Raw genomic sequence first — 27,318 nt, forward strand, 5'->3', positions numbered from 1 at the left:
CCCACAAACTGACTCTCCGACAGGCACAGCAACGTGTTGATGGTGATGGCAAAGAATGAAAATATCCTTCAGGTTCTACTGTCCCATTCATTTGTTTCTGTTCAGATACCACATAACAAAGACAAGGGCAGCAATAATGATGACTGCTACCACCACCCCTATTATAATGTTGATGTAGTTCACTGCAGGGGGTTGGGTGAGAGGTGTGGGTAAAGAAAACAGGAAGAGAAAATGTACGTCAGAACAATGCCAAAACTAGAGGAAGTTCATGTGATGTGTTAAATTTCTCAAGTACTGTGAATAAGCAATACGACAATTACTTTTCAGTGACTCTGTTGTGACTAACAATCATAACCTTGAAGACTGAAAATTACTGAACTTTAAACTCACCTTTGACATTCACAGTAAACTCTTTAGTCACTTTCCCCACAGAGTTTCTGACCAAACAGATGTACTGTCCTCCATCTGCAGGAGTTGCAGCCTCGATACTGAGAGTGCTGTCACTGAAGGGGGGGTGACTGTTTGACGGGAGCGTCCAGGTGTAGGAGGGGCTGGGGTTTCCCTCACTTGAGCAGTTCAGGTGCAGAGGGTCTCCTTCTGTCACGGTGATCTGTTCTGGATCAGGACTCCCCTTCAGCTGAGGTTTGTCTGTGTGTTGATTGATGGGAGGGGGAAATACAAAACATGTCATCATTTTGAAATTAGTATGAGTAAAAGAAAAGTGGTGGAAAGTACCCAACTATTTTACCCACAGCACTGGCCATAAGTTGTACTTCATTATATGAGAGGGGAAATTTTTAATCAAAGGATGTGTTGACAATTTTTGGTCTTTCTTGAAACAATGGCCAGGTGCCGAAATGAAACCTGTAACAGCTGTAATCTTTCCTCCTGTTCATACTGACCATCAGAAGATCCCTTCATGATGCACTTACAATGTAAGAGATAGGGGGCTTTTAACATTACATACATTTTAGTGCTGAAGTCCCTCTTTTTGTTACTATACTTCCACCACAGCTTAACAGGGAAACACAAAAAAGGAATATGATGCTAAAAAGACTGTAAATGTGGCAGATAGCCTCATGTAAGCTTCAGATAAACTTTTAAATGATTGTTTTGCACAAAATAACTGCGTAGACACACTGTGGATTCAGTCCTCCATCACTGTAAGTGTATTACAAGAGGATCCTCTAATGGCCTGTATGAACAGAAGGAAGGAATAAATGTTTTGTGAATGATTTGTTTTAGGACAGACTTGAAAATTGTGAACCTATCCTTCAATAAAGCTGTTTTTAAAGAGTTATGTGTCTGTGTCAAATGTTTGTTTTGCTGTTGTCACATTAAAACTTTTACTAGCTGGCTCAGAGATGAGATGTGTGTCAATTTTGTTTTCTCACTCACAGTGAACAGTGGCGGTGATGTTTTGTGACGTCACCACTGGAGGAGGCTGTGGTCCTTCAGCTCCCAGGTCTAGCTTTGCTTCACACCAGTACAGGCCTCCATCATCTTCTTTACTAGGGTTGATGTCCAGGGTGAAGGTCTCAGTCACTGGCACCTTTGTTGTGCTGCTGGACTGTAGTCTCAGTAGTTCTGTCTGTCCTCTGTAGAAGATCACAATGAGGTTACCAATCGGAGCAACTTCCTGGACTGTACACTGCAGAGTGTACTGATGGCCTGCAAACATCCGCCCAGAGTGATTTAGGAAGCTGAGATGGACATTTTTTGGAGGCTCTGGGGACACAAACAAAACACTATGAGAGAAACATACATACAGTAATGTAAAGGTTGTGAACTACAGCTGACAATATGAAAAAAACGAAATATATCCAATATAAATATTTCTGCAGTATTCTTTGTTTAACAGCAAGTTTACTTACGATAGATGGTTATGAAATCGTGGTTCCATTTACTTCAATGGACCCCACAGCATGCTCCACCCCAAATTCATCACTTGTGCAATTATGTTGACAAACAAGGCACGTGGCAGAGGCTGGGTCACCATACTTAACAACCAGTCTGGACGGAGTGAAAACAGGTTTTTCTGCACAGTTTTCATCTGTAAGACAGACATGAAATACTGAGATGAACAAAACTGGATGTAAAAGTTAGAAATCACATTGAACACAATGTAAGCACATGAAACGGTCATTTCACTCACAGTATGTTTGTGTCAATGTTCAAGAGTTTTCGCTTATTAAGTCCCAGATGATCTTAATTGAAGTACGCATATTTGTATTTTCAATTTATTTTATCTTGTGTTTATTAATGTTACCAAGCAGGTTTCTTTTTTCGTCTTATGATACATGATTTTTTTTTTCAAGATTTTATGTTTAAAAAAAGTATTTCATGTTGAGTACATGCATGTAATTTATTTTGTTGTAAAACACATTGAACTGCCTTTCTTGTATAAAAGCTAGTATATAATTAAAGTTATTATTTTAATTATTGTAATAATTGTCCTAAATATTGTCCTAAGTAGAACATCCATCTCTACTTAATGGCTGGATGTTGCTGGTCAACTTAAAATGGTCTGTACACCTAACCCTCCCAAAGCATTTTGTGTAACGTTTACGTTACCAGAAAAACAGAATATAAGTGAAAGATATTAATAACCTTATAATAAACGTTCATTAATATACAATGTAGCAAACAATAATGAAAGAAACCCTAATTTTGGCAGCTGAATCAGACCAGTAATCTCATACACAGCTGAAAACATACAAAATAAGCAAATAAATCAACAGAACAACACGCTAAACTTTGACGACCCAAATCTACTCACCGCAGCACACGTGGAAGTCGTGCAGGAAATTCAACACAGAAACAATAACAAACCCGTAACGGAGAAACATTTTCCGATGGTCTTGTGAACAAATAGAGATCCTGGTAATAAAATAAATCGCTGAAACCAAGGCTACGACTTCTTGGTGTTAACTTCTTCTTAGCGGCATCATATCATTAGATGCACCCGAGTTGACAGGAGGCTTTGAACTGAATCCAGGCCAGTGGTGGATTATGGTTGTCTAAATTTGCAAACGCCCATATCGCCCTCTTATCCGTCACATGCATCAATAATGCCACCTTGTGGGTCAATTGGCCTTGTTGCAGTTGTAGTTTGTAAACTAGCAGATCTCATGTGAAGGTCCCACAATCAGAAGTAGGATATGGTCAGGGCCACTAAAAGTCCGAGGTAGGGGGATGGGGAATCTAGCACAGCTAATTTTGTATGATAGTCTACTGATGAAAAAAGGAAAACCAGTCACTAACCAAATATACCACAATTCATACTGTGAAGTATGTAGTTTAACAGACACGTTGCATTTTCTTCTCGGTTTTAACATGTGTGAAATAATTGATAATTATTTAAAATCAGTCTGCACACCACCACGATGAACTGGTTTAAGGGTCATCCACACTGAGAATGATAACTGTAACGATAACTATAGTTTTAAATATTGTTCTAATTCAAGTGGATAGTCCATACCACAACTTGCCTACATTGGTTGTCACATTCTTTAGATCTTGGTCTGTAAAGGTCGCTCTTTAAAAATGTTGGTACTGAAAGTTTCAGAATTTAGGTGAGATGTTACTTCCAAGGTAATTTCTGGATTAAGAGCAGAGCAGCAGTCAGAGAGCTGAACATGCATAATAATGTTATATAAGGACAAAAAGGGTTTTGCACTTATAGGAATGATTTCTCCTGTGTATGGAGATGTGCAGGAGAGGTTGTTGTATTTCAATGAAACTATTAGTTTGCTTACGTTTTCTCCCATTACAATAACAGTGGGACAACCAACCCCATAGTGTTTGACTACCAACCCCACAATGGGAACAGTTGTCACAAGTACACAAGACATATTTGATGGTCCACTTTTGAACAGAATCAGCTGACACTCCATTTTTACCTGACACTTTAGGTTTCCATTACACATAAAAAGGAATCTATCCAGTATATGGTTTATGAGGAATTCAAAGGAAAGTAACAGGTGTGGCTACCAACCCTGTGCTCCCCTAATGACAACGACAATGGAGAACAATATCGTTGGGATCACTTTTGGAACGATTTGATGAACGATAAAAATGCTGAGAGCCAATCAAAATCCTTCCCCTAAACCTGAATGATGAACACCTTTTTTTGTATTTATTTATTTTAAAGGTTGAATATGTAGAATAGTTATTAAAAGCTATATATTTTAAAAAATAATACAGCCACAGGGCGTTTTGAGGGGTACAGAATGAAAGTATTGCTTTTCCATAAAAAAATATATATTTATAATATAATATTTAGTCTGAATTAATATTTTTAAATTTTTTTGACGGGTTCGACAATGACGTTCTGACACGTTCTGTGTACACTGTACCAGCCATTTAGCGGCCGGAAGTGCGGGTTGCCAGGGTTGTCTGTTGTTCCGGTGCAGCTACTGTAGGCTGGCACTGGGTGAAATGGAGTTGTAAACAAGTAGAGCCGTGTTGGACTTACTAAAACCAGCGTTTTTTGCTCTCAAATACAACTTTTCATCACAAAACTTCGAAGGTAAGACAGAATATCGGTTAGTAGCTGTAGATAAGTGGTTATTGACCTTTGTATTGTTTGGCTGCTGGTTCACTGAGTTTTTAGCTCAATAATAGTGGTACTGTTGAACTCGCCAGGGTCTTAGCTTTCATATGAGATGCTATTTGTTTGTGTACCATGAAGTATCAAAACGGTAGCAATGGAAATGTGGAAATGTGGAGAGTGGGTTGACTTTCTGACGCTATTCGGATTTTGATATTTGATCATTAACCTCTTAACGCACGCTGTTCCGTTCACGGAACGGGACGGATGTTAGGAGGTAGCCACACGTTCTTCTGAATGTTTTAAACACCAACCCTTAAACATATATATTCATGCCGTACATTGTTGGAAAGCTTAGATTGTTCTGATTCATTCAAGACCACTCACGACTTATATGGTTGCTCACAGCCGTAATAGTATTAGCGATTAGCTCGGCTAGCCACTCAGCTAAGTGAGAAAAGCTATAATGCCTACATACCTTCAAAGTCTTCCCTTTATCCACAACGATCATCTTATGACACAGGACTTTCTGTACAGCTCGCCAAGTATCCATTCTTGTGAAATATGAAATCCGTTTCCATAAAACCGGAATATTTTCCTCAATATGTCCATGTATTTAGTCCAACACGTAATGTAATAACAAAAATAACAAACCATATACGGTCCGTTTACGTCATTTCCTGACCTGCGCGTCCATCTCAGAGTACATGTGACTAGATGTTTACGACCGTGAGCCTCTTCTGCTTCTGACGACACCACACACAAGCCAATCGGTGTTTAGGATTAGGCAGTACATGCAGAGACATTGCTGCTACTCCTCTATCACCACCGACTGATGCGCTGTAAATTTGAGCAGGTTGACACCCAGAGGTGATTTCTTTAGATTGATCTTTATTATTGCAAAGATGCTGGAACTGTATTCTCTATTATAATGTGAAAAAACAACACAGTTGTCCCTGTCCTCTCCCAGAGAGGAGATAAAGAGAGGAGATAAACCTCTGAGTGGGTGTGTACAAACTTTTGACTGATATTGTACGTATAATTAGATATTGTGGTTTTAACCTCTTAAGACCTGACGTACACATGCGTGGACATCACATTTTGGGTCATATTACCACAGTCGTTAATTCTGCTTAACCGGGGCCTTATGGTCGTATGCGGATTGCGGACACTTACACTACCATCTAGTGGTGTCAGAAGAGTACAACACACTATGGGAAAAATTCAAAATAGCTGCGAGCACAAGGGAAGGTTCAGGTGGCCACTCCAAACACAAACATCGACAAGGTAAAAAGCCCAATCATATTTCATTGCTTATTCTGATTTAGATATGTATAAAAGCATTGTAAGTTTGGCATGACATGAAAATTATACAAAAATTTGTAACAGTAACGATTTAGTATGCCGCTAAACATGATGTACACATATGGTAGCCTACAGACCTCTTAGCCTAAGCTCGACAGCCCCCGCCCGCGAGGGCAACAGTGCCCCCCAAAAATGAAAAACGCCTCAGAGCAGTTAAACAAGCACCAATATAGTCATATGATACACCGTTTTGTTCAGAAGAAAGTCAGCTATCGAGCCAGCACTACTACTATTACAGTTCAACAAAACACAAGTCAAACACCAAGCAACTGATTGCGCTATTTGCAAAAAACGCTCCTCTGCGCATCCCACAGTCACAGCGGTCCTCGTATCTTTAATTTCACGATATGCACACAAACTGGTCACTTAATATTCCCAGTAACAGCTACTCCAATGTCCCTGGGTCATTTTGAGTCAATTCAAGCCAGTTTCCATTTATTTATGGCATGGGGGATGAATTGCACAGCTTGCCTCGTCCTCAATGCGAACACATGGTCTTTGTGTCCATCTAGTGGTTGAATTGTGCTATTGTGACATATTTAGCCAACTGCACTACTTTCTAGAGGGCGTGGACTTTCATTAGAGGTGTGATTGGTCCAAAGTGACCAATGGGTTCCCGAGATATTGATGCTCTTCATGAAAATATTGCTTGGATTAGCTGATATCAATACACAACGCATGCGCAGATGTGTGTTTACAATGTGCTTTTATGGAAATTCAGACCGAGTGTCCATATACTGTATGTGGACATAATTTTTCTCTAAAAGTATATCATGTCAAAAGATGATGCTTAGTTTTTATACTTATCAGGTTCTAATGAGCCCAAATAGCAAAGAGAAATAATAAATGCATATCAAACAAGAGCTCGTGTAACATAGTTAAAAGAAGCTGTATAAATCCAGCTAAATGTGGGATGAGCGCCCTCTGCTGTCTATCGCGTGTGCCGCTGGAACGGGTATAGAGAAAGGGATTGTGGGAAATCCTCAATGTAAACGAGGATTTGAACGAAAGGTAACGTTTCTCACAGGCTCCTGGGCTAAAACTTTATTTACAGTTGTTTAAGTCATGTAACATCAAGATTATACTGTATACTGACTTGTTGTACGTTGTTGTTGATTTTTCCATGCTCTCCGCGGATTCGCTGTGTTTTTGTTTTGTATTGGCGTCGAGAGAAACAAGTAGCATGGAGCTAACAGTATTAGCGTAACACAATGTTGTTTCTTCTGTAGAGACTGACTGTGCCCACGAGAGGGAGAACAGCGTTACTTACTTCTTACTTCTGTCCCTTTTTGTCATACATGCAGGTATGTGAGTGAATGTTCCAAGACAGCAGATGTGTGTGTGTTAAAAATTATTTTGTGGTTATTTCATGTAACTACTGGTTTGTTGAGTATAAAACATATTTGAAAAAAGTAATAGCCATATGTCAGAAACATAGCATGTATTTTATTTTAAAATGCATTCTTCTGAACTTGCATTTATAGCACATACACTCTTTTATTTTTATTTTATACACATTCTATTTTATTTTATTCACAGATATTTCAGTACAAAAAACCACTATACGATCAACCTGAAAGTATTGTGTTTTATTTTATTTTATTTGAATTGTAACTCTATCTCATTTATGATTGTCAATGTAAACGAGGATTTGAACGAAAGAGACTGACTGTGCCCACGAGAGGGAGAACAGCGTTACTTACTTCTTACTTCTGTCCCTTTTTGTCATACATGCAGAATAAACCGGCTGTTACCCCAACCAGCAGCTTCAAGTGTTTATTTAAAGAGAAGACACACCAACACAGGGGTTACATTGGTGCCGTGACTCGTCCATGACCACGCCGGACCGGGTGGATGTCTTCTCGTCGCTACACCGCCTTGGAGCTGTATCAATTTTTTGAGTGTATTTGACTGTTTGATATAGATCACAGCTATTTTCTCCGTGGGCTGTTATTTTCTTTGAATGTTGTTTTACCTGTACCAAGTATGAGTTTCAGTAAGTCTGATACCTTTGATGTGTTCCCCCTCGGTTTTGGCAGAGGTAGAGGGTTTCACAGTACACCAGCTCCATTTTCTTTGGGTAACCATGGGGCGGGAGATAAGTCTGGTTATGATGATGATTCTGTGCATAGTCCTTTCAAATGTGGGAGTGTAGTGACACCTCAGGCTCAGCCCTTAGATGATTTAAATCCACCACAATGCACTGATACATCAGTTCCATGCCCTCCTCTTGATGATGGTAGACTAGCTGACCAAGTGTGCGCCATTGCACAGCAGATTGGGCAACAAGTAGCTGATAGCATTATGTCACATCTTGCCACATCTAGTCCCACATCTGCAATGCACACAGACAATGTCAAGACATCTGATAATAAAGACTTCACCCCTGGACGCACACTGGACCTCTCCCATGTCCAGCTGGTCACTCAGCGAGAAGTTAAGGACCCACCTGCATTCCGAGGAGAGAGTTCAGATGTGTTGACTGTTGATGAATGGGAGGAATCTATGAGGACCTACATTCGGAAAAGTGGTGTACAGCTGGAGAATCAAGCAGAGGAAATCCTCATCCACCTACGAGGCAGAGCAAAAGATGTTGTACGGTTTGGAATAAGAAATGGTGACATTGATGTACAGCACAACCCACAAGCAATTTATGGACTTTTGCGCAAACACTTCAGCTCTAGCTATTGCTCCACTGTACCTCTAGCTGACTTTTATTCCACAACACCAAAAGACCAAGAAGACTCATATGAGTATTGGCTCAGACTGAACAGAGCTGCTGATGTTGTTGCTAGCTGCCTCAGAGAGCAGGGTAAAGTTTTTGACAACCCCAGTGTAGAAGTCACACGTATGTTCATCAGACACTGCCCAAGTAGAGACCTAGCTCTTACTTTTCGCTCCAAGACAGTTGATAAATGGTCAGCTCGTGAAGTGCAGGAAGTTTTAGATGAATATCATCTTGAGAAGTGTGTCAAGTCTTCTAAGAGAGAGGGTAACAGGATCAACATTAATGCAGCTGAGTTTAGCCCTAATACTCCTGTTTCTGACACTCCTGAGCTAAAAAAGAATGTTAGTCAAGACAACGCCACTCTTGAAAGACTGATTAGCATGCTAGAAAAAGTGCTGCTCCAGGGCCAAGCCCGAGCCAGTAGAACCCCAAACAACAACAGGGCTCCTAGAATTGAGGGTTTGACTGACACACCATGTTCTGTATGTAAAGACAGCTCTCACACAGCCCTCACACACTGCCGAGAGAACAGACTGTGTTTCCTGTGTCACTCACCTGGCCACTCAAGACGCACCTGCCCAGAGGGGAGACGCCCTCCTCTTCGTGGTCAGCAGGGAAACTGAATGATCTGCGTACAGGGGAGGACAGCGCAGATCATGTCAGTGAACCTCCCACCTTGGACTTGACAGAAGACGATTATGAAACTTTGTGTCACACCTACAGTAGCTCGTTGACATCAAACAAGACACTGATTGTGCAAAACCTGCAAAGACTTCCAGAGACAAATGAACTGTTCTATACAGATGTGTCTACTGATGGTGGTGAAGTCCTCAGAGCTTTGGTGGATAGTGGATCCATGGCATGCACTGTAAGTGAGACGGCTGACTCCAAACTTTCCCAGTCGATTCCAAACATTGAAAAACGATCTGCTGAAGATTATGTCATTGTTGGTTGTGGCGGTCACCCTGTCGCACCTACTGCCATATATGACCTGACTGTATCTGTTTATGGCTTTAAAGTGATCATTCCTGTTTTAGTTGTGCCAGGCCAAGCTGATGACATGATTCTGGGCAACAATGCTATCAAGTGGCTGATCTCACAGGTGAAAGACACAGCTAAAGTCCAGAACGTCACATCTTCAGCCTGCAATGCTCAGGACAACCTGCCTCAATTGTTGTCTATGTTGTCTTCCTCAAATGACAGGGAGGGCGGGACAGTGTCACACAGAATCGGCACAGCTAAACTCAAGAAATGTGTGAATCTACAGCCCATGTCTGAACATTTAGTGTGGGCTAAGCTGTCTGCACCTGATGTCTCTGCAGTGGGCAGCACAGTAATAATTGAACCCACTCAGTCCAAATGCAGACCTGCACATATTCTAGTGGGGAGAGTTGTCACTCACTTATGGGGTGATGGCTGGGTTCCAGTCAAAATAGTGAATCCCACAGAAAAAATACTCACCTTGAAAAGAAATGCTAAAGTTGCAGATGTGTCCAACTGCTCTTCTGTGCAGGACTTACCTGAACCTGTCAGCATCCAATCCAACGTGCAGCACACACAGAGTTCATCACCTGCACCTCGGTCAGAGGAAGAGATATCACATGTCTTGACCGAAATGGGCCTTCAGGATCTGGATCTCTCATCTTGTGAAGTCTCCCCTGAGTGGAAAGATAAACTGTTGCAGATCATTGTGCAGTTTGAATCAATTTTTTCAAAACACAAAATGGACTGTGGTGAAGCACCAGATTTTGTCCACAGAATCCGCCTGGTGGATGACAAACCCTTCAGGTTCCCGTACAGGCGAGTCCCACCATGCCATTATGATAAACTCAGGACAGCTCTAAATGAAATGGAGGAATTGGGGATAATCAGGAAGTCCCAGAGTGAATATTCATCTCCCCTTGTCCTTGTTGTCAAGCCGAACGGTGATCTCCGCATCTGTAATGATTTCAGATGGTTAAACGCAAGAACAGTGAAAGATGCGCATCCATTACCTCACCAGACAGACGCACTCGCTGCACTCGGTGGTAATGTGTTTTTTTCTACGATGGACTTGACCTCCGGGTTTTATAATGTTAGACTTCATGAAAATGACAAAAAATACACAGCTTTCTCTTCTCCATTCGGTCTCCATGAATATAACAGGATGCCCCAAGGCCTGACCAACAGCCCTGCCACATTCATGCGAATGATGATGTCAATTTTCGGGGATGAGAACTTCACAAGTCTATTATGTTACCTGGATGATCTTATGGTTTTTGCTCCATCTGAATGTGTTGCTCTTCAGCGTTTGCAGATGATTTTCACACGCCTCGCAGCGAACAACTTGAAGCTCTCACCTAAAAAGTGCTACTTCCTCCGCCGGTCTGTGAAGTTTTTGGGACACATCATATGTGAGGGTGGTGTCAGGACTGACCCAGATAAGGTACAGGCTATCAGCAATGTCCAGGAATCTGACCTGATGGAGTCTGATGGAAAAACGCCGTGCGCTAAGAAGATCAGATCATTCTTAGGGATGGTTCTCTACTATCATCACTTCATTGAGGGATGCTCTGCTAAGGCTAAGCCACTGTTCAACCTGGTGGCGGAACCCGCTGCTACACCAAAGAGAGGTAGAGGCCATAAGCCTAAATTTAAAAAAGGTCATGTGAAACTGTCCCAGGCTGACTGGACTGATGGGTGTAGGGATTCATTTGAAACTTTGAAACATGGGCTATTACACAGTGCCACATTAGCTCATCCAGATTTTAATGCTCCGTTCATCCTCGCTGTCGATGCCTCCTTTGATGGCCTAGGAGCTGTCCTCTCACAGTTGCCTCCTGGTGGAAAGATCGCCAGGCCAGTGGCGTTTGCCAGCAAAACACTCTCCCATGCCCAGCTGAACTATCCAGCGCATCGACTAGAGTTTCTCGCTCTTAAATGGGCAGTCTGTGACAAATTTAGCCACTGGTTAAAGGGACGGCATTTCACAGTTTGGACCGATAATAACCCCCTAACATACATCTTGACTAAGCCTAGGTTAGATGCATGCGAACAGAGGTGGGTTTCAAAGCTTGCAGCATTCAGTTTCGATCTAAACTATGTCCCTGGCACAAAAAATGTAGTTGCTGACGCGCTAAGCAGAGAGCCATTTGTCCAGTCATGCATGAGCCACCGTCTTGTGAGCGAGCCTTATGCTTTCCTATTAAACCAAGTCAGTGGGATGGTGGATAGGACAGTACAAGATGCATTTAGATTCACTAACAACTGTCAGTTTGTCACTGATCAGCCCGAGGAAGAAGCTGTCCTCTCACCTCCTCCTTCAGGGTCCCTGCAGTCACAGGACGTGTCAGCTGTTCTGGAAGCACATGACTCAGGTGGTGTCAGCCGAGTGAGAGGCACAGGTCCAGCTATTCCCCAACTTTTCAATGTCGACCAGGCTGCTTCTACACCAAGGAGTGAGCTGATAAACCTACAAGAGCAGGACGCTGTTCTGGGCAGAGTGCTCCACTACGTCCAGCGTCACCGGAGACCCACTAGACGTGAGCGTACGGAGGAACCTCGTGGTGTGATGAAACTCTTGAGACACTGGCCCAAACTTTCCATCAAAGACGGTGTGTTGTACAAGGTAAAGAAAGACAGACAAATGAACACTACCACTCTCCAGTTTGTTGTTCCAGACTCCTTGAAATCCCAAGTCCTCCATGGCCTACATGATTCGGCTGGTCATCAGGGCCAGGCTCGTACACTCTCCCTCGCCAGGCAGAGGTTTTTCTGGATAGGGATGGAACGTGACATCATCAATCATGTGAGGAACTGTTTTCGCTGTGTAGTGGGGAAAACCCCTGAGCCCAACGATCGTGCTCCACTTGAAAGCATACGCACCTCTGGACCAATGGAACTTGTATGTATTGACTTCTGGACTGCAGAACAGACTGACAAGAAATGTGTGGATGTTCTTGTTGTCACTGATCATTTTTCCAAACTGTCTCATGCGTTCCCATGCAAAAACCAGTCAGCAAAACAGGTTGCCCGTCGTCTCTGGAACGACTTTTTCTGCATTTATGGTTTCCCTAAACGCATCCATTCGGATCAAGGAGCCAATTTTGAAAGTCGGCTCATTAAAGAGCTCCTAGAGATGGCTGGCGTCCAGAAATCGCATACCACCCCGTACCATCCCATGGGGAACGGTGTTGTTGAGCGGTACAACAGGACTCTTGGGAATATGATAAGAGCCCTGCCCCCACAATCCAAGGCGAGGTGGCCCCAAATGCTTCAGATGCTGACTTTTTGTTACAACTGCACTGAGCATGAAACAACAGGATTTGCCCCCTTTTTCCTGATGTTTGGGAGGATCCCTCGGTTGCCTGTTGATGTTTTGTTCCAGCATGCCCTCCCCAGCGATACTGTTGTTGACCATCAGGAGTTTGTTGCACGTTTGAAACATGACTTATCTGAAGCTGCACGCATTGCCCAGCAGAACAGTCACGTTGAACAGACACGTCAAGCACAGAACTACAACCGCAAAGCCAAAGGTTCCCCTCTCACTGTCGGGGACAGAGTTTTGCTTGCAAACCGTGGTGAGAGAGGAAAAAGGAAAATTGCAGACAAATGGGAATCCACAGTGTTTGAAGTGGTGTCTGTAAAGCATGGAATCAATGTGTATCATATCAGAGATCCTGTCACATCAAGAGAAAAAGTTGTTCACAGAAACCTTCTGCTCCCTGTGAGTTTCCTACCTGCAGGAGGTGATGACATTGTGGACTCTGACTGCTCATCTGTTGCTGGGAGTGGAGTGTGTGAACCGGCAGTTCCTTCCGATGTTCAGGACAGTGAGACAAAGACCATTAACTGGCTCATGCACATGGATGATGGGATTGACGAGGTTGTGACGGCCGTCCTGCCTGATTGTTCTCCCGAAGGGGATGTTGAGGCTCAACCCTCAGGTGCAGAAGTGACTGTGGCCCCAGATGTTGTGAGTGAGGTCCTGGATGCCCTTGCTTCTTTGGAGTGTGCTGACCAGCCGCCTGCTCTTGCGGCCACTGCTGAAAGTTCAGTGTCAATGTCACCTATACCACCTGACCAGGGCCCCTCCCCTGAACACTTGACTGATACACAGCCTCCTACACACACACAAGACCATGTTGTTAGGGTACAGCCACCTGCACTTAACACTAGGTCAGGTAGACCTGTAAAACCTCCAGCTAGGCTAATTTGTGAGATGAATGGACAGGTCATAGATGATTCAGCTTCAACAGTTGATTCACTGTTTTCTTTTGTGAGGAATATGTTTTCTGGGTAGTTTGAGTGATCCAGATACATGTTTTTTTTTGCCTAACTGTGGCCTATGATACGTAAGTCATCTCTGCTATTGAGCACTGTTTATTATATGAGAGGTGTACACGGCATCTTTTGTGTCTAGGTTGGTAAGGGGATTGGCCAAAACCTTACTCGCTTATTCCCTAGTGGAAAGTTTATAACTGATTTTGACTGAGTAGTGTGCTTATGGCTGCACAGGCAGTAATTTGTGGCTTATATACATGTGTTTTTTTTTGAGTATTTTTTTTACTGTACCCCAATTTAGCAGGATTTCTGAGGGGTGTATGTAACATAGTTAAAAGAAGCTGTATAAATCCAGCTAAATGTGGGATGAGCGCCCTCTGCTGTCTATCGCGTGTGCCGCTGGAACGGGTATAGAGAAAGGGATTGTGGGAAATCCTCAATGTAAACGAGGATTTGAACGAAAGGTAACGTTTCTCACAGGCTCCTGGGCTAAAACTTTATTTACAGTTGTTTAAGTCATGTAACATCAAGATTATACTGTATACTGACTTGTTGTACGTTGTTGTTGATTTTTCCATGCTCTCCGCGGATTCGCTGTGTTTTTGTTTTGTATTGGCGTCGAGAGAAACAAGTAGCATGGAGCTAACAGTATTAGCGTAACACAATGTTGTTTCTTCTGTAGAGACTGACTGTGCCCACGAGAGGGAGAACAGCGTTACTTACTTCTTACTTCTGTCCCTTTTTGTCATACATGCAGGTATGTGAGTGAATGTTCCAAGACAGCAGATGTGTGTGTGTTAAAAATTATTTTGTGGTTATTTCATGTAACTACTGGTTTGTTGAGTATAAAACATATTTGAAAAAGGTAATAGCCATATGTCAGAAACATAGCATGTATTTTATTTTAAAATGCATTCTTCTGAACTTGCATTTATAGCACATACACTCTTTTATTTTTATTTTATACACATTCTATTTTATTTTATTCACAGATATTTCAGTACAAAAAACCACTATACGATCAACCTGAAAGTATTGTGTTTTATTTTATTTTATTTGAATTGTAACTCTATCTCATTTATGATTGTCAATGTAAACGAGGATTTGAACGAAAGAGACTGACTGTGCCCACGAGAGGGAGAACAGCGTTACTTACTTCTTACTTCTGTCCCTTTTTGTCATACATGCAGAATAAACCGGCTGTTACCCCAACCAGCAGCTTCAAGTGTTTATTTAAAGAGAAGACACACCAACACAGGGGTTACACTCGCGTCTTAGGAGGTTAAGTAGTAAAAACCAGAAATGAGTACAAACAGGAACCATTACATGTAGTCACATCACAGTAGCAACAATAAAATCTTAATTGGACTTACATTCTGTCGAACAGACTTTTATCAGACTAAAAGCTTCAATTTCTACTTGAATTGAAACCTCTGATAGTCTCAACAAAGAAGAAACTTTTTAAGAGTTAGCTAAATTCCTATTCAATGTAGGATAATTATAGATTCTAGTTTAAAGTGTTTGTTATTTAGCAGCCACGACTTTAATTTGTGTCCATGTTTGTCCAAAATAAGTCAATTGCACTGGACACAAACAAAGATTAATTTGACTGTAAAGTACAACTTGGTAGGGATGCTCCGATCAGTTTAAGGCCAGTTGATATTGGCTGATATAGCCTAGATTACAGATTACTCTCTTGGTAGTCTTTAAATTGATCAATCAAACACATGATAGGTGCAGCAAATCATGACAGATCTGTGTTCAGGGGTTTATATGTTTGTCTCTGCTCCACACAACTATACCCACAAACAGACATGAGATGGCGCTGTTGACCAAGGTGAAACAAAAGGGAGCCATTCATTTCAGTCAATACACCTCTTCAAGTGGTACTTTCCCTCCTGTAGAAAGACAAAATGAATTAATGAACAAACAGATACGTTTTTAGCATTTTGTATAAATCTAAGACACTTTCTGGCCTTTATTAGGTTACTTTTTCAATGGCACACCCACCTCAGTGTCCATTTTGTTAATGACGTCATGCAGCATCTGAATGTTCTTCTCATCACAGTTCCTCTGCATTTCCTGTTCATACTCGTGAGCTACATTGTGAGCTGAGTACTTTCTACTGTCATCTCAACACTGAATTTGAGTGAGTGAAGAAGGAAAAACAATCATTGTCCTGTTTAAAATGTCAGCATATTGTCACTTTAACATGCATTGTGAACACCAGTGTTAATAATTTCAAATTCATTATTCTTTTGACTTGATTTTACTACATTGCCATTTTCCATGTCATAGAATAGAAACTTTCACACTTATATTTTAAACTTATGGAGAGTAGATGATGCTGTTTACCTTGCACAGAGAGCTCATGCCTGACGGGGGAAGTCCGTTGTGCTGATCTGAGCATTGACATCACTGATTATCCAAGTGAGACACAACAGGATGTGGTGTGTAATCTGACTGAAATGGAAGACATATCTACAGCCTCCCTGGATGTCATGAGGGTGAACATACAGTTTTTTAGTTGCAGTGTAAAGGCTATATTACATTTTACTCATGTAATCCACAGTGAACATCTTAGTTAGTGGCTCTGGAAACCCACTATTATTTTTAAACATAATGTTAATTACTAGGCTAAAAAAGAGGTTTAATCTGATACAGATCTTATTGGATCTTATCACCCAGGAATCATTGACTAGGCTGTTTATTTGAAGACACTTAATTTAATTAGTTTTATAATAGTGCAGTTGTCTGACAACTGAATATCAAAGATATCGATGACAGTGTCTTTATGTTTTGTAGCTGTAATTACAGTTCTACCTGTAGTATAGGCCTAGTATGTAGTCTTATGTGTGCTGGTGTTGTGCACCTACCTACCTACCTACCTACCTAACTACCAACCACTCCCATATGGCAGGGCTGAAATCCCAGATCTTTAGAGTTTTACCTTTGGCAGTGATTCGTAGACCTCTACAGGGTCTAAACCATCTGGACACAGGTGTGAACATGCTCATTCATAAGATAAAATAGTCTATTGAGCTTTTGCTCAATAGACTGAATGTTTATTCGGTCAAAAAATGTTGTGTATTTTATTCTGTCCATTAGTCAACCATTAACCTTTTCGTATATGCCCACCCAGTCACGTAGCCTCTTTATCAGAATACTGCGGTCTACAGTATCAAATGCAGAACTGAGGTCAAGTAAAATTAGCACAGTGCAATCACTCGCAAACAAACACAAACAACTTCCTCATAGAAATAAACTACACAAACAACACAGAAAAACTTACTGAACAACTTACCTTGATCTTAAAGAAGAATTGTCTGAAGCACACACACCAGATGAGGGTTGTCTGACAGATACTTCTGACTGTCGTCCCAATGCCGCATCATACCTGGCTGTTACACACATTCACACACACACACACACACACACACACACACACACACACACACACAGAGCAAAATGCTTCCTTAAAGTGGAGTTCTTAAGGTTTTGTTTTCAAAAGGGGAAGTCAAGTATGCTTTGTATTCAATGTTATAAGAGCACTGAACCTGAATGACAGTAACACTGCCTTGTTCATGTCTCGAAAATAGTATTTTAAGCACTGTTATGTTATTCCTGTTATGTCGCCAAGTGCTTGTTCATGGGGGAATGTTGGATCTCTGAATTAAATTGAGTTCGGTCTAGAGTCTAGACCTGCTCTCTGTGCGTCATCAAGTTGCAATTTTTTTGCACTGTATGCTCATCATTATGTTAAAGCACTCCTTGCAGTGCATAAAAAAGAGGGTTGTAAAGATATTGTTCACTATATTTAAGTTGATGACCATTACCATTTCTTATGGCTCAGGACAGGCTGAGGTTCTCCAGGTTACAGGAGAAGGTTTGTTCATGTGGATGCTTATATAGGCAGCGAGCCAAGCCACCTAAAATTAGTCACATGACTTTGAGATGATGGTATCACTCAAGGTAAAGACCATGGTGAGGGTCTGATTGAGGTCTAAAAAGATCACTTTAATTAAATCAGTGGTTTCCAACCTTTTTGTCTTTTGACATCTTACAAAAAGCAGTGTGTAGTCGAGGTCATATTTTAGATGTCTGAGTTGTTAACAGCTGCACCGAAAAGGGATTTCCCCCTCTAAACTTCTCACATGGTTTCATCTTAATAAATGTTTTTTTTAAGTGTATAGTAAACAAGGAAATGGGTATGAAAACTCATACATGGGTAATCATGCCTGAGGTCAACAAGCACAGATGTTTACTCTGACAGAGTTTTCAGTGTTTGGGTCGTGATGATACTTTGAACATATTTCCAAAGAAAAATGAACACCATCCGTGATAGCACCAAAAAAAAGAAGCTATTATCATTTCCTTATAATTGTAGTTTTGTTATGTACAAGGCATGAAATATTAAAACAGACAGCAGACCAACTTTCATTAGGTAAGGCTATTTCATCAGTTGTTCATCTATGATTGATTTTCTGATATCTAAGGTCAATTTGTCATTATAATATTTTAAGTTAACATTATGAAAGAGATAAAGAAGATGAATGCAATACTTCTAAGACGTCTCTGTTTTATTTACTGGTTTATCATGCCAACAACTTTAAAATATAAATCACATATAAGAAAGACAATGAGGATACATGTGAGTGTTGTGTACAAAAGTGTCACCATTTATTTGTGAGTTTTGTCATTTCATTCACTTTAAAAATATGAAAGCTGTCCAAAGCTTACTGAGCTTTCAGTATGTTGACAATCACAATGCAGATTTGGCTTTTTATGCATACCTCTTTTTCATTTTTACTCAGCAACAGTAGCACAAAAATACACACACACAAATAAACATGAATACATGCTACTGTTGCTCCATTAGCTGTGGGTTGGTGAAAACAAGTTACCTAGATACCTACAATTATTAATAATTTTTGCACTCAGAGCTAGAAAATATAACTATTTGTATGGACTTGCTCACAGCCAATCAACACAAGAATTCTTCAATTTAATGTGACATGTGATTGGCCCACTGCCGCAGCAGCTACAACCCATCTGTGGTGGTGAAGTCGCTGTGATTTTGAGTGAGTGCGTTTAGCAGTTCAGCAGCCAAGATGCCACCTAAATGCCCTGAAGTGTGGCTGCACTACAAACCTGTTGAGCATATATGGAAAAACCGGGAACATCACACCACACAACTTTACAGATAAAATAAATGGTTAGTAGACTTAATTGGAAAGTTGTGTAGTAGACACACGCGTCTGCAGTAAAAACGCAGGTGCTGGACCAAATAACTAATATATATAAAAATATATTATATAAAATATGTGTATGAACATTCACACATGCATGGATTTATAAGTGTGTATGACATGCTGTGACCCACATGCTGATTTTGAGCATTTTGTATTCAATAAATAATATTAATGTTGTGTATTCATTTTTTATTTCCCTAAGAAAATGGCAAAACAGAAAATTGGTTCCAGTTTCGCAAAATGTCCTATTTAATTATAAGATACATACAATTTCTCCTATGATTTATCTTACAAAAATAATCTTGCATAAAATTGCAGACCAGTCATATAACTCATTTGAAACATTCAATATTATGTCATATAAAATATGTGCCTGCATGTTTTTTTGTAAAGCTTCCTTTCTGTATGTACCAGACTCGTGGTTGTTAAAGGATAAGGCAAGCGGTAAGCCAAAAAGCTTCTTCCTCCACTGTTTTCCAAAAACTATTTAAAAACCAATCAGTGAGCCACACGCACCAAGTGTGATAAATGTTCAGGCACTGTTGTTTATTTTGAGTCAATCCCACAGACACTGTCCTGCTGCCGGACATACACTAGTGCATCAAATGTGTATTAATCCGCACATGAAAATAGTCCCCAATAAATAATAACAATTTACTATTGTTTTACGTTTGATTAAAACTACAGTACCCTGCTGCTGTAGGAATACAGCAGCCCCTTTAAAAAAAATAAAAGTATTATATTTGTGACCAATTTCTAAAGTTTACTTTATAAAATATAAAATATAGTGACAATTTGTACATTTGTACCAACTTTTTTTTTTTTTTTTTAAATATTGAAATAATCTAAGCAATGGACATCTCTCCATTAACAAAGCAACACTTCAGTATGTTGGTTTACGCCTGATTTTAACCGTATTTACAGCATGTGTGTGTTACTCCTCATATTCAGGGACTCCAGGTGCTTTCGATAGCAGTTGTGGTTAGGCCATGTACATCTGTGGTTTACAGCTAACAGCAGTTTACGGGCATAACCGCAGCATGACGTAGCAACAGGTTCAGGAAGTCCATACACATGTGAGGCCTCACACAAATTTACTCTCCAACAGGCACAGCAAAGTGTTGACAGCGTTGACGGCGTTTGCGACGAACGAAGAAAAGGGCAGCCAGAACGGTGACTGCTACCACCACGACAATAAAAATAATGATATGGCTGTAGTTCCCTGCCTGGCCTTGGATGAGGGCTTTGGGTAAAGAAAACAAGAATAGATAATCAGAGGAAGTTCACTGACTTAAATTCCTCAAGTACTGTGAGAAAGCAATACCACAATTACTTTTCAGTGACTCTGTTGTGACTAACAATCATAACCTTGAAGACTGAAAATCACAAGACTTTAAACTCACCTTTGACATCCACAGTAAACTCTTTAGTCACATTCCCCACAGAGTTGCTGACCAAACAGATGTACTGTCCTCCATCTGTAGAAGTTACAGCCTCGATACTGAAAGTGCTGCCACTGAAGTGACTGGTTGACGGGAGCGTCCAGGTGTAGGAGGGGCTGGGGTTTCCCTCACTAGAGCAGTTCAGATGCAGAGGGTCTCCTTCTGTCACGTTGATCCGTTCTGGATCAGGACTCCCCTTCAGCTGAGGCTTGTCTGTGTGTCGAAGGAAAGTGGTGGAAAGTATGCATGGTCTCTTGTCCGGAAAGAAATTAACATTCTCAAACATTTTCGTTCTCAACACTTATTTAAAGGATGTGTTCACAATTGTTTGTCTTTCTTAAAACAACTTAATATAGGCTACTGTTGGCTTGTGTAAAACACATCAATGCATCATACTGTGTAAGATCATTGTGTGTTTGCAATTTGGTTCTCCTCTCAAACAATATTTCTGTAAAAAGTCAGAAAAACAAGCTGTTTTCAACTTTGTGATGAATTTTCCATATGACCCACGAGAGATTTAAAGACAATCTAGCTCAAGACATCAGAGAAATGTCTCAACCTGTTCAGTTTATCACAAACATTCATATTCAAAATCATTGTTGGGAGAAAAATATTTATCCCTGAGATGTAGTGAAAGAGAAGTACAAAGTAGCATACATTGTAAATACTCAAGTACAATTATGTCAAATTTGTACTGAAGTACAGTACTTGAGGAAATGCATTTAGTTATTTTATACCACTGGGCACAAGAGTAACACTATGTTGTGTGTTGGCTTTCAGACTGAGACAGTGATGGCTGTGAGCATCCAGCCAGACCAAGAGGATGATGACATTTTACAGTCATCACCAACTCAGCAGATTCACAGTCACCTTAACCAAGGTTTTACACTGCTAAAAAACTAAAACACAACGTGGGTCTTAAAAGGGCGTCTGTGTTTGCCTTGGGCCCCAAAATGACTAAATCCGCCCCCAATCGAGATTACAGACATTTTAGAGCCAGAGTCCCTCTTTTTGTTACTATACTTCCACCACAGCTCAGGGAAACACAAGGAGGGAATTTGATAATAAAAAGTCTTTAAATGTGGCAGATATCCAACTCATATGACTAATTCAAACCTTTTAAATGCATTTTTTGCACAAAATGATTGCATGGCCTCCATCACTGTAAGTGTATTATGAGAGGATCCTCTAATGGCCTGTATGAACAGAAGGAATGATTACATGATTTGCGAATTATTTGTTTTAATACAGACTTGAAAAATTGTGAACCTATCCTTCAATGTTACTCTTTAAACAAAAGATACAAAAGAAGCAAAACGTGATGACCAAATAAAGCTGTTTTTAAAGAGTTATGTGTTTGTGTCAAATGTTTGTTTTGCTGTTGTCACATTAAAACTTTTACTAGCTGGCTCAGAGATGAGATGTGTGTCAATATTGTTTTCTCACTCACAGTAAACAGTGGTGGTGATGTTTTGTGACGTCACCACTGGAGGAGGCTGTGGTCCTTCAGCTCCCAGGTCTAGCTTGGCTTCACACCAGTACAGGCCTCCATCATCTTCTTTACGAGGGTTGATGTTCAGGGTGAAGGTCTCATTAACTGGTGTCTCCACTGGTTTATTCTTGACATGTTGTTGACCCAGTGATGTCTGTCCATGGTATAAGGTCACAGTGAGGTTACCAATAGGAGGAACTTCCTGGACTGTACACTGCAGAGTGTACTGATGACCCATATACATCGGCCCAGAGTGATTTAGGAAGCTGAGATGGACATTTTTTGGAGGATCTGAGGACACAAACAGAGCAACATACATAGTCAGATATGTACATAATGTACATTGTGACATTAAATAATTGTTCAGCAATTTAAACTATAACTAAAAGTTAGCTTTTTAAGGATAATGTACTGTTTGAATTATTAAGAATCTGAAAACTTGCAGATTGTGTTGTGTTGGTTGTGATGGTAAAGAGATCAAGGTATAGGTGAAGATATAGGCAAAGACACGAGAAACAGAGAACAGTTAAAAGTCTGAACTCACTGTAGAAATCCACAGTAAACTTCACAGTAACATTCCCCGCAGCGTTTTGGACCAAACACAGGTACTGTCCTCCATCCACAGAAGTTACAGACTTAATATCGAGAGTGTCGCCACTGAAGGGGGAACGACTGGCTGACGGGAGCGTCCAGGTGTATGAGGGGCTGGGGTTTCCCTCACTAGAGCAGTTCAGGTGTAGGGGGCTTCCTGCTATGACGGTGATTGGATCTGGATGTGAAGACCCCTTCAGTTCAGGCTGATCTGTGTGTTGATGGGAGAAAGGGAGATATACATCTGTCTTTAATGATTTGATGGTTTTTTAAGGAGTTGGAGTGATGATTATTATTATTTTGTCAAACTCACAGTAAACAGTGGTGGTGATTTTTTGTGACGTCACCACTGGAGGAGGCTGTGGTCCTTCAGCTCCCAGGTCTAGCTTGGCTTCACACCAGTACTGGACCCCATCATCTTCTTTAGTAGGGTTGATGTCCAGGGTGAAGGTCTCAGTCACTGGCTCACTTGTTGTGCTGCTGGACTGTAGTCTCTGTAGTTCTGTCTGTCCTCTGTAGAAGGTCACAATGAGGTTACCAATAGGAGCAACTTCCTGGACTGTACACTGCAGAGTGTACTGATGACCTGCAAACATCGGCCCAGAGTGATTTAGGAAGCTCAGATGGACATTTTTTGGAGGATCTGAGGAGAAAAAAGGAGAGACACACAATAAGATATAAGTGGTAACAACATGAAAAAACGAAATCTATCCAACATACTTATTTCTTATTTTGATAATATATATTAAATGGTTACTGTAATAAAGTCTTTGTTTAACAGAAAGTTTACTTACGATAGACGGTTATAGGAAGCCTGGTAATACACTGGTTACCATCATCATCAGTATAATAGCACTGTGGAGATATGTCCCATTCAGTCAGGTTGTCAACCTTCCATGAAATCGTGGTTCCATATTCTTCAGTGTACCCTACAGGCTTTTCCAACCCAAATTGGTCACTTGTGCAATTATGTTGACAAACAAGGCACGTGGCAGAGGCTGGGTCACCATACTTCACTACCAGTCTGGACGGAGTGAAAACAGGTTTTTCGGCACAGTTTTCATCTGTAAGACAGACATGACATGAGAGATGAACAAAACTGGATGTAAAAGTAAGAAATCACATAGAACACAATGTAAGCACATGAAACGATCATTTAACCCACAGTGTGTTTGTGTCAATGTTCAAGGAGCCAACAGTTCAGAGGCTTTGTTTTTTTATTTAACTAATTTATATTTTCTGAGTTTTTACTTAAGTCTCAAATTGTTTTAATTGAAGTACGCATTCTATTGTTTCTATTGTTATTTCACTTTGTTTTATCTTGTGTTTATTAATGTTAGCAAACAGGTTTCATTTTTCATCTTATGATACATAATTTTTTTTCTCCATGATTTCATTTTATTTGCTTTGTTTTTCATGTGAAGTACATTCATTTCTTTTATGAAAGTTATTATAATTATTATGAATTTATAGTTTTTTCCTATCCATCTCTTCTTAATGGCTGGATGTTGCTGGACCACCTAATATGGTCTGTAAACCTAAAATTAACAGTTATTCTATGTCTTTTTACACCCACACACACACACCTAGGTCACTTTTGAGTACATTACATAGACTTACATTCATTTCCTGTAGATTTACCCCAGCGATAACCGTAACCAGTGACCCAAAAATCATCTTTGTCCTGCCTCAATTGGGCACGCTTTTCAAAATTTGTCTCCAAAAGTTGTCTATTATAGACACACAGATACCGCCTGCCTGTCACTGAGTTAAGAGACAAACTGTTTTTTAAATCTCCAGATATCTTTAATCCTTGTGCTCTCATGAGATGGCATTTGCTTCTGAGTTATAAGGACCCTCATCTGCTTTCAGAAAGTTAAAGCCTAATGTGGACACATTTTAAAGTACATATACCTAAAAGATGTACTCATACGAAACCACAGGCTACAACAGAACTTTCATTTCTCAAAATGAGTATTCTATACTCATAAGGTGTGTGATTTTAGCCTGAAGTCAGCAGAGCTTTGCAACTGCTCACATGGTGTGTATTGTTCCCTTAAGAGTGGATTGTTTAGCTAAGTGATTTCTTTCTCAGTTTAATAAGTATTTAGCCTTAAATTCAAATTTGCATTAACCCATAATTAAGCACAACATTCCCAAAGCATGTTGTGTTAGGTTTACAGTGCAAGAAAAACTAATTGATTATATAAAAAGGATATTAATTCTATACACAACACTGTGGAGGTTATCATACACTGAACTTACATTAATATACAATATAGCAAACAATAATGAAATATAACCTAATTTTGACAAATGAATCTGAAACCAGTCATTTGATTAAGTGCCAATTTTCATTATCTCAAATACAAATGCTGAGAACATCAAAAAAATAAGCAAATAAATCAACAGAACAACACGTTCAACTGTCTTAGACTTCTCATATCTAGACCGTGTGTCTACTTAACTATTTATAGATCATTCATGTCGTCTACAGGGAACATTTTTAACACTATGACGAAAAAACGAAATGTGGGAGACTCACCGCAGCACACGTGGAAGTTGTGCAGAAAATTCAGCACAGAAATAATAACAAACACGTAACGGAGAAACATTATATTCCGATGGTCTTGTGAACAAATGGAGATCCTGGTAATAAAAGAAAATCGCTGAGACCAAGGCTACGACTACTTGGTTTTAACTTCTTCTTCTTAGCTAACCATTAGATGCGCCCGAGTTGACAAGTGGATTTTAAGTGCATTCAGCCCAGTGGCGGATTTAAATGTACAGGAAAACGCCCATTTCCCTTTTTCCCCCATCACATTAATGATATTATGCCACCTTGTGGACGAATTAATCTTGTTGCAGGTCTCTCCACTCAAAGTCTGAGGTAGGAGGATAGGGAAAGAGCACGTAATTTAGTCTACTAATGCAAAGAAAATCAAATCACTAACCAAATAAACTACAATGCATAATGTGAAATGACAATAAACTGGTTTAAAACTCTGAGAATGATAACTGTAACAATAACTATAAATATATAATTTTAAATAGCCTATTGTTCTAATTTGGGTCCATACCACAATGACAACGATAATGGATATCGTTGGGATTACTTTCAGAGCGATTTGATGAACAATAAAAAGGCTAGAAGCCAATCAAAATTCTTCCAAAAAACCATACAATACAACAAAATCTGCTTTTGGAAACTGATGTATTTATTTGTATTTATTTTTATGAGGCATTGCTCCTCTCTCACCACGGATTGACGCGCTGTAAATTGGAGCAGGATGACACCTAGAGGGGATTTCTTTAGATAGGTCAGTATTATTAAAACCTCTGAACTCTGTTTTTCTTTCTTTCATTTTCTTTCTCTTTACAATGTCCAGCAATAGCAGCTCATCAATAATTAGCTGCAGACACAACTTTACAGGACATTATTCATAACTGTGGATGCTAACGTGGTTCTCGTTATGGCTGTAGTTATGATTATCATAGGAGGAAACAACTCCATATACTCTCTCACTTGCATCTGCAAAGTGATGCAATTGTGCAGATGTGATTGTTCCAAATCCAGCTGGTTTCAAACACCTGTCCACTGTGAAGCCATGACACCTTGTGAGGTGGGAAAGCCACTTTTTTATAAAAACTCTTTGAGCAAGTTCAGCAGGGATATCTTCATCCCAGGAACTTTCTTGCCACATAGTTCCTGCAGAATAATTTTTGCTGGGAGGATGACAGGTGACAAAAACCCTAATGGATCATATATAGCACTTACACTTGAAAGCACACCACATCTTGTCTGTGGTGTTTTTTTTGCATTTATCCTGATCTTGAATACATCTGACTCAGTGCACCACTTTACTCCTATAGACTCTCTCATCAGGCAATGCATCATGACTTATATCCAAGTCTTTTCCCCTCTTTTGTTCTATCTGTTTCAGGTATTGAGGTGAAGAATACTCATCCACTTAGTTAAATGGAATCCTCCACTCTCACACAGTGCTGTCAAGTCCCTGACCATATCACATGCTTGGGTTTCATCTGGCACTGACAGAAGGCAATCATCCACATAACAGGCCAATCAATGTGTTAGTCAAATCTGGACCTTGCCAAATCTTTCCATTCAATGACTTCCCTTGATAAGATACTGCACTGTCAAAAGCTACTCCTAGTTTTCTTTTATGGTGGTGGTAAACCCCCTGATAAGGTACGTACCACACTTGCCCATTTTCAGACATTTTTTCAGTCTTGTCATTTGGTACTTTAACAGGTCAGACATAAAACTTTGATATTCTCTGTGAAAGTCTTTGCTTTTGACGAGTTTCTTTTCAGGTTCTCTGCTCTCTGCACAACCATGCTGTGGTTACCTAGCATTTTCACATTTTTGTTTCTCAAAGGGCAGCCTATACTGTAATGCCCATCAACTTATTTGCAGTTTCATTAACACAGTCTAGAAGCTGTATGTCTTCTCATGACACTTCAAGTTTTTCCTCAGTAGTTTTCTCTGGAAAATCGTGGTTGAATTGTTGCACCAGAAGTTCAAGTGCATCTATCGGAGGCAGCTCTATTCCATGAAGGTGAGGCCACTCTTTCAAATCTTCCTGCACTGAAATGTTCTCTTTGGACACTGG

The 27,318-nt window shown here is 40.3% G+C and overlaps 1 protein-coding gene across 1 annotated transcript; it reads right to left on the minus strand.

Moving 5' to 3' along the window:
- On the minus strand, window positions 1-25,386 carry LOC128365250 (vascular cell adhesion protein 1-like). The gene is made up of 7 exons (XM_053325923.1): window positions 25,230-25,386; window positions 23,479-23,748; window positions 22,998-23,327; window positions 22,638-22,895; window positions 22,052-22,384; window positions 20,563-20,814; window positions 1-182 (listed from the first exon to the last, which is right to left on the minus strand). The coding sequence occupies exons 1-7, from the start codon at window positions 25,297-25,299 to the stop codon at window positions 88-90; spliced, it is 1,608 nt and encodes a 535-aa protein (XP_053181898.1). The 5' UTR covers window positions 25,300-25,386; the 3' UTR covers window positions 1-87.
- Window positions 25,387-27,318: the final 1,932 nt, after the last annotated feature.

This window comes from Scomber japonicus, chromosome 2, assembly GCF_027409825.1.
Source record: "Scomber japonicus isolate fScoJap1 chromosome 2, fScoJap1.pri, whole genome shotgun sequence".
Taxonomy (NCBI): Eukaryota; Metazoa; Chordata; class Actinopteri; order Scombriformes; family Scombridae; genus Scomber; species Scomber japonicus.

Coding starts and splice junctions, on each gene's coding strand:
- LOC128365250 (XM_053325923.1), bottom strand. CDS start 25,299: ATGTTTCTCCGTTACGTGTTTGTTATTATTTCTGTGCTGAATTTTCTG. Junction 23,328..23,478: donor GCTTCCTATAACCGTCTATC/GTAAGTAAACTT, acceptor TTTTCTCCTCAG/ATCCTCCAAAAAATGTCCAT. Junction 22,385..22,637: donor GTTTACTGTGGATTTCTACA/GTGAGTTCAGAC, acceptor TTGTGTCCTCAG/ATCCTCCAAAAAATGTCCAT.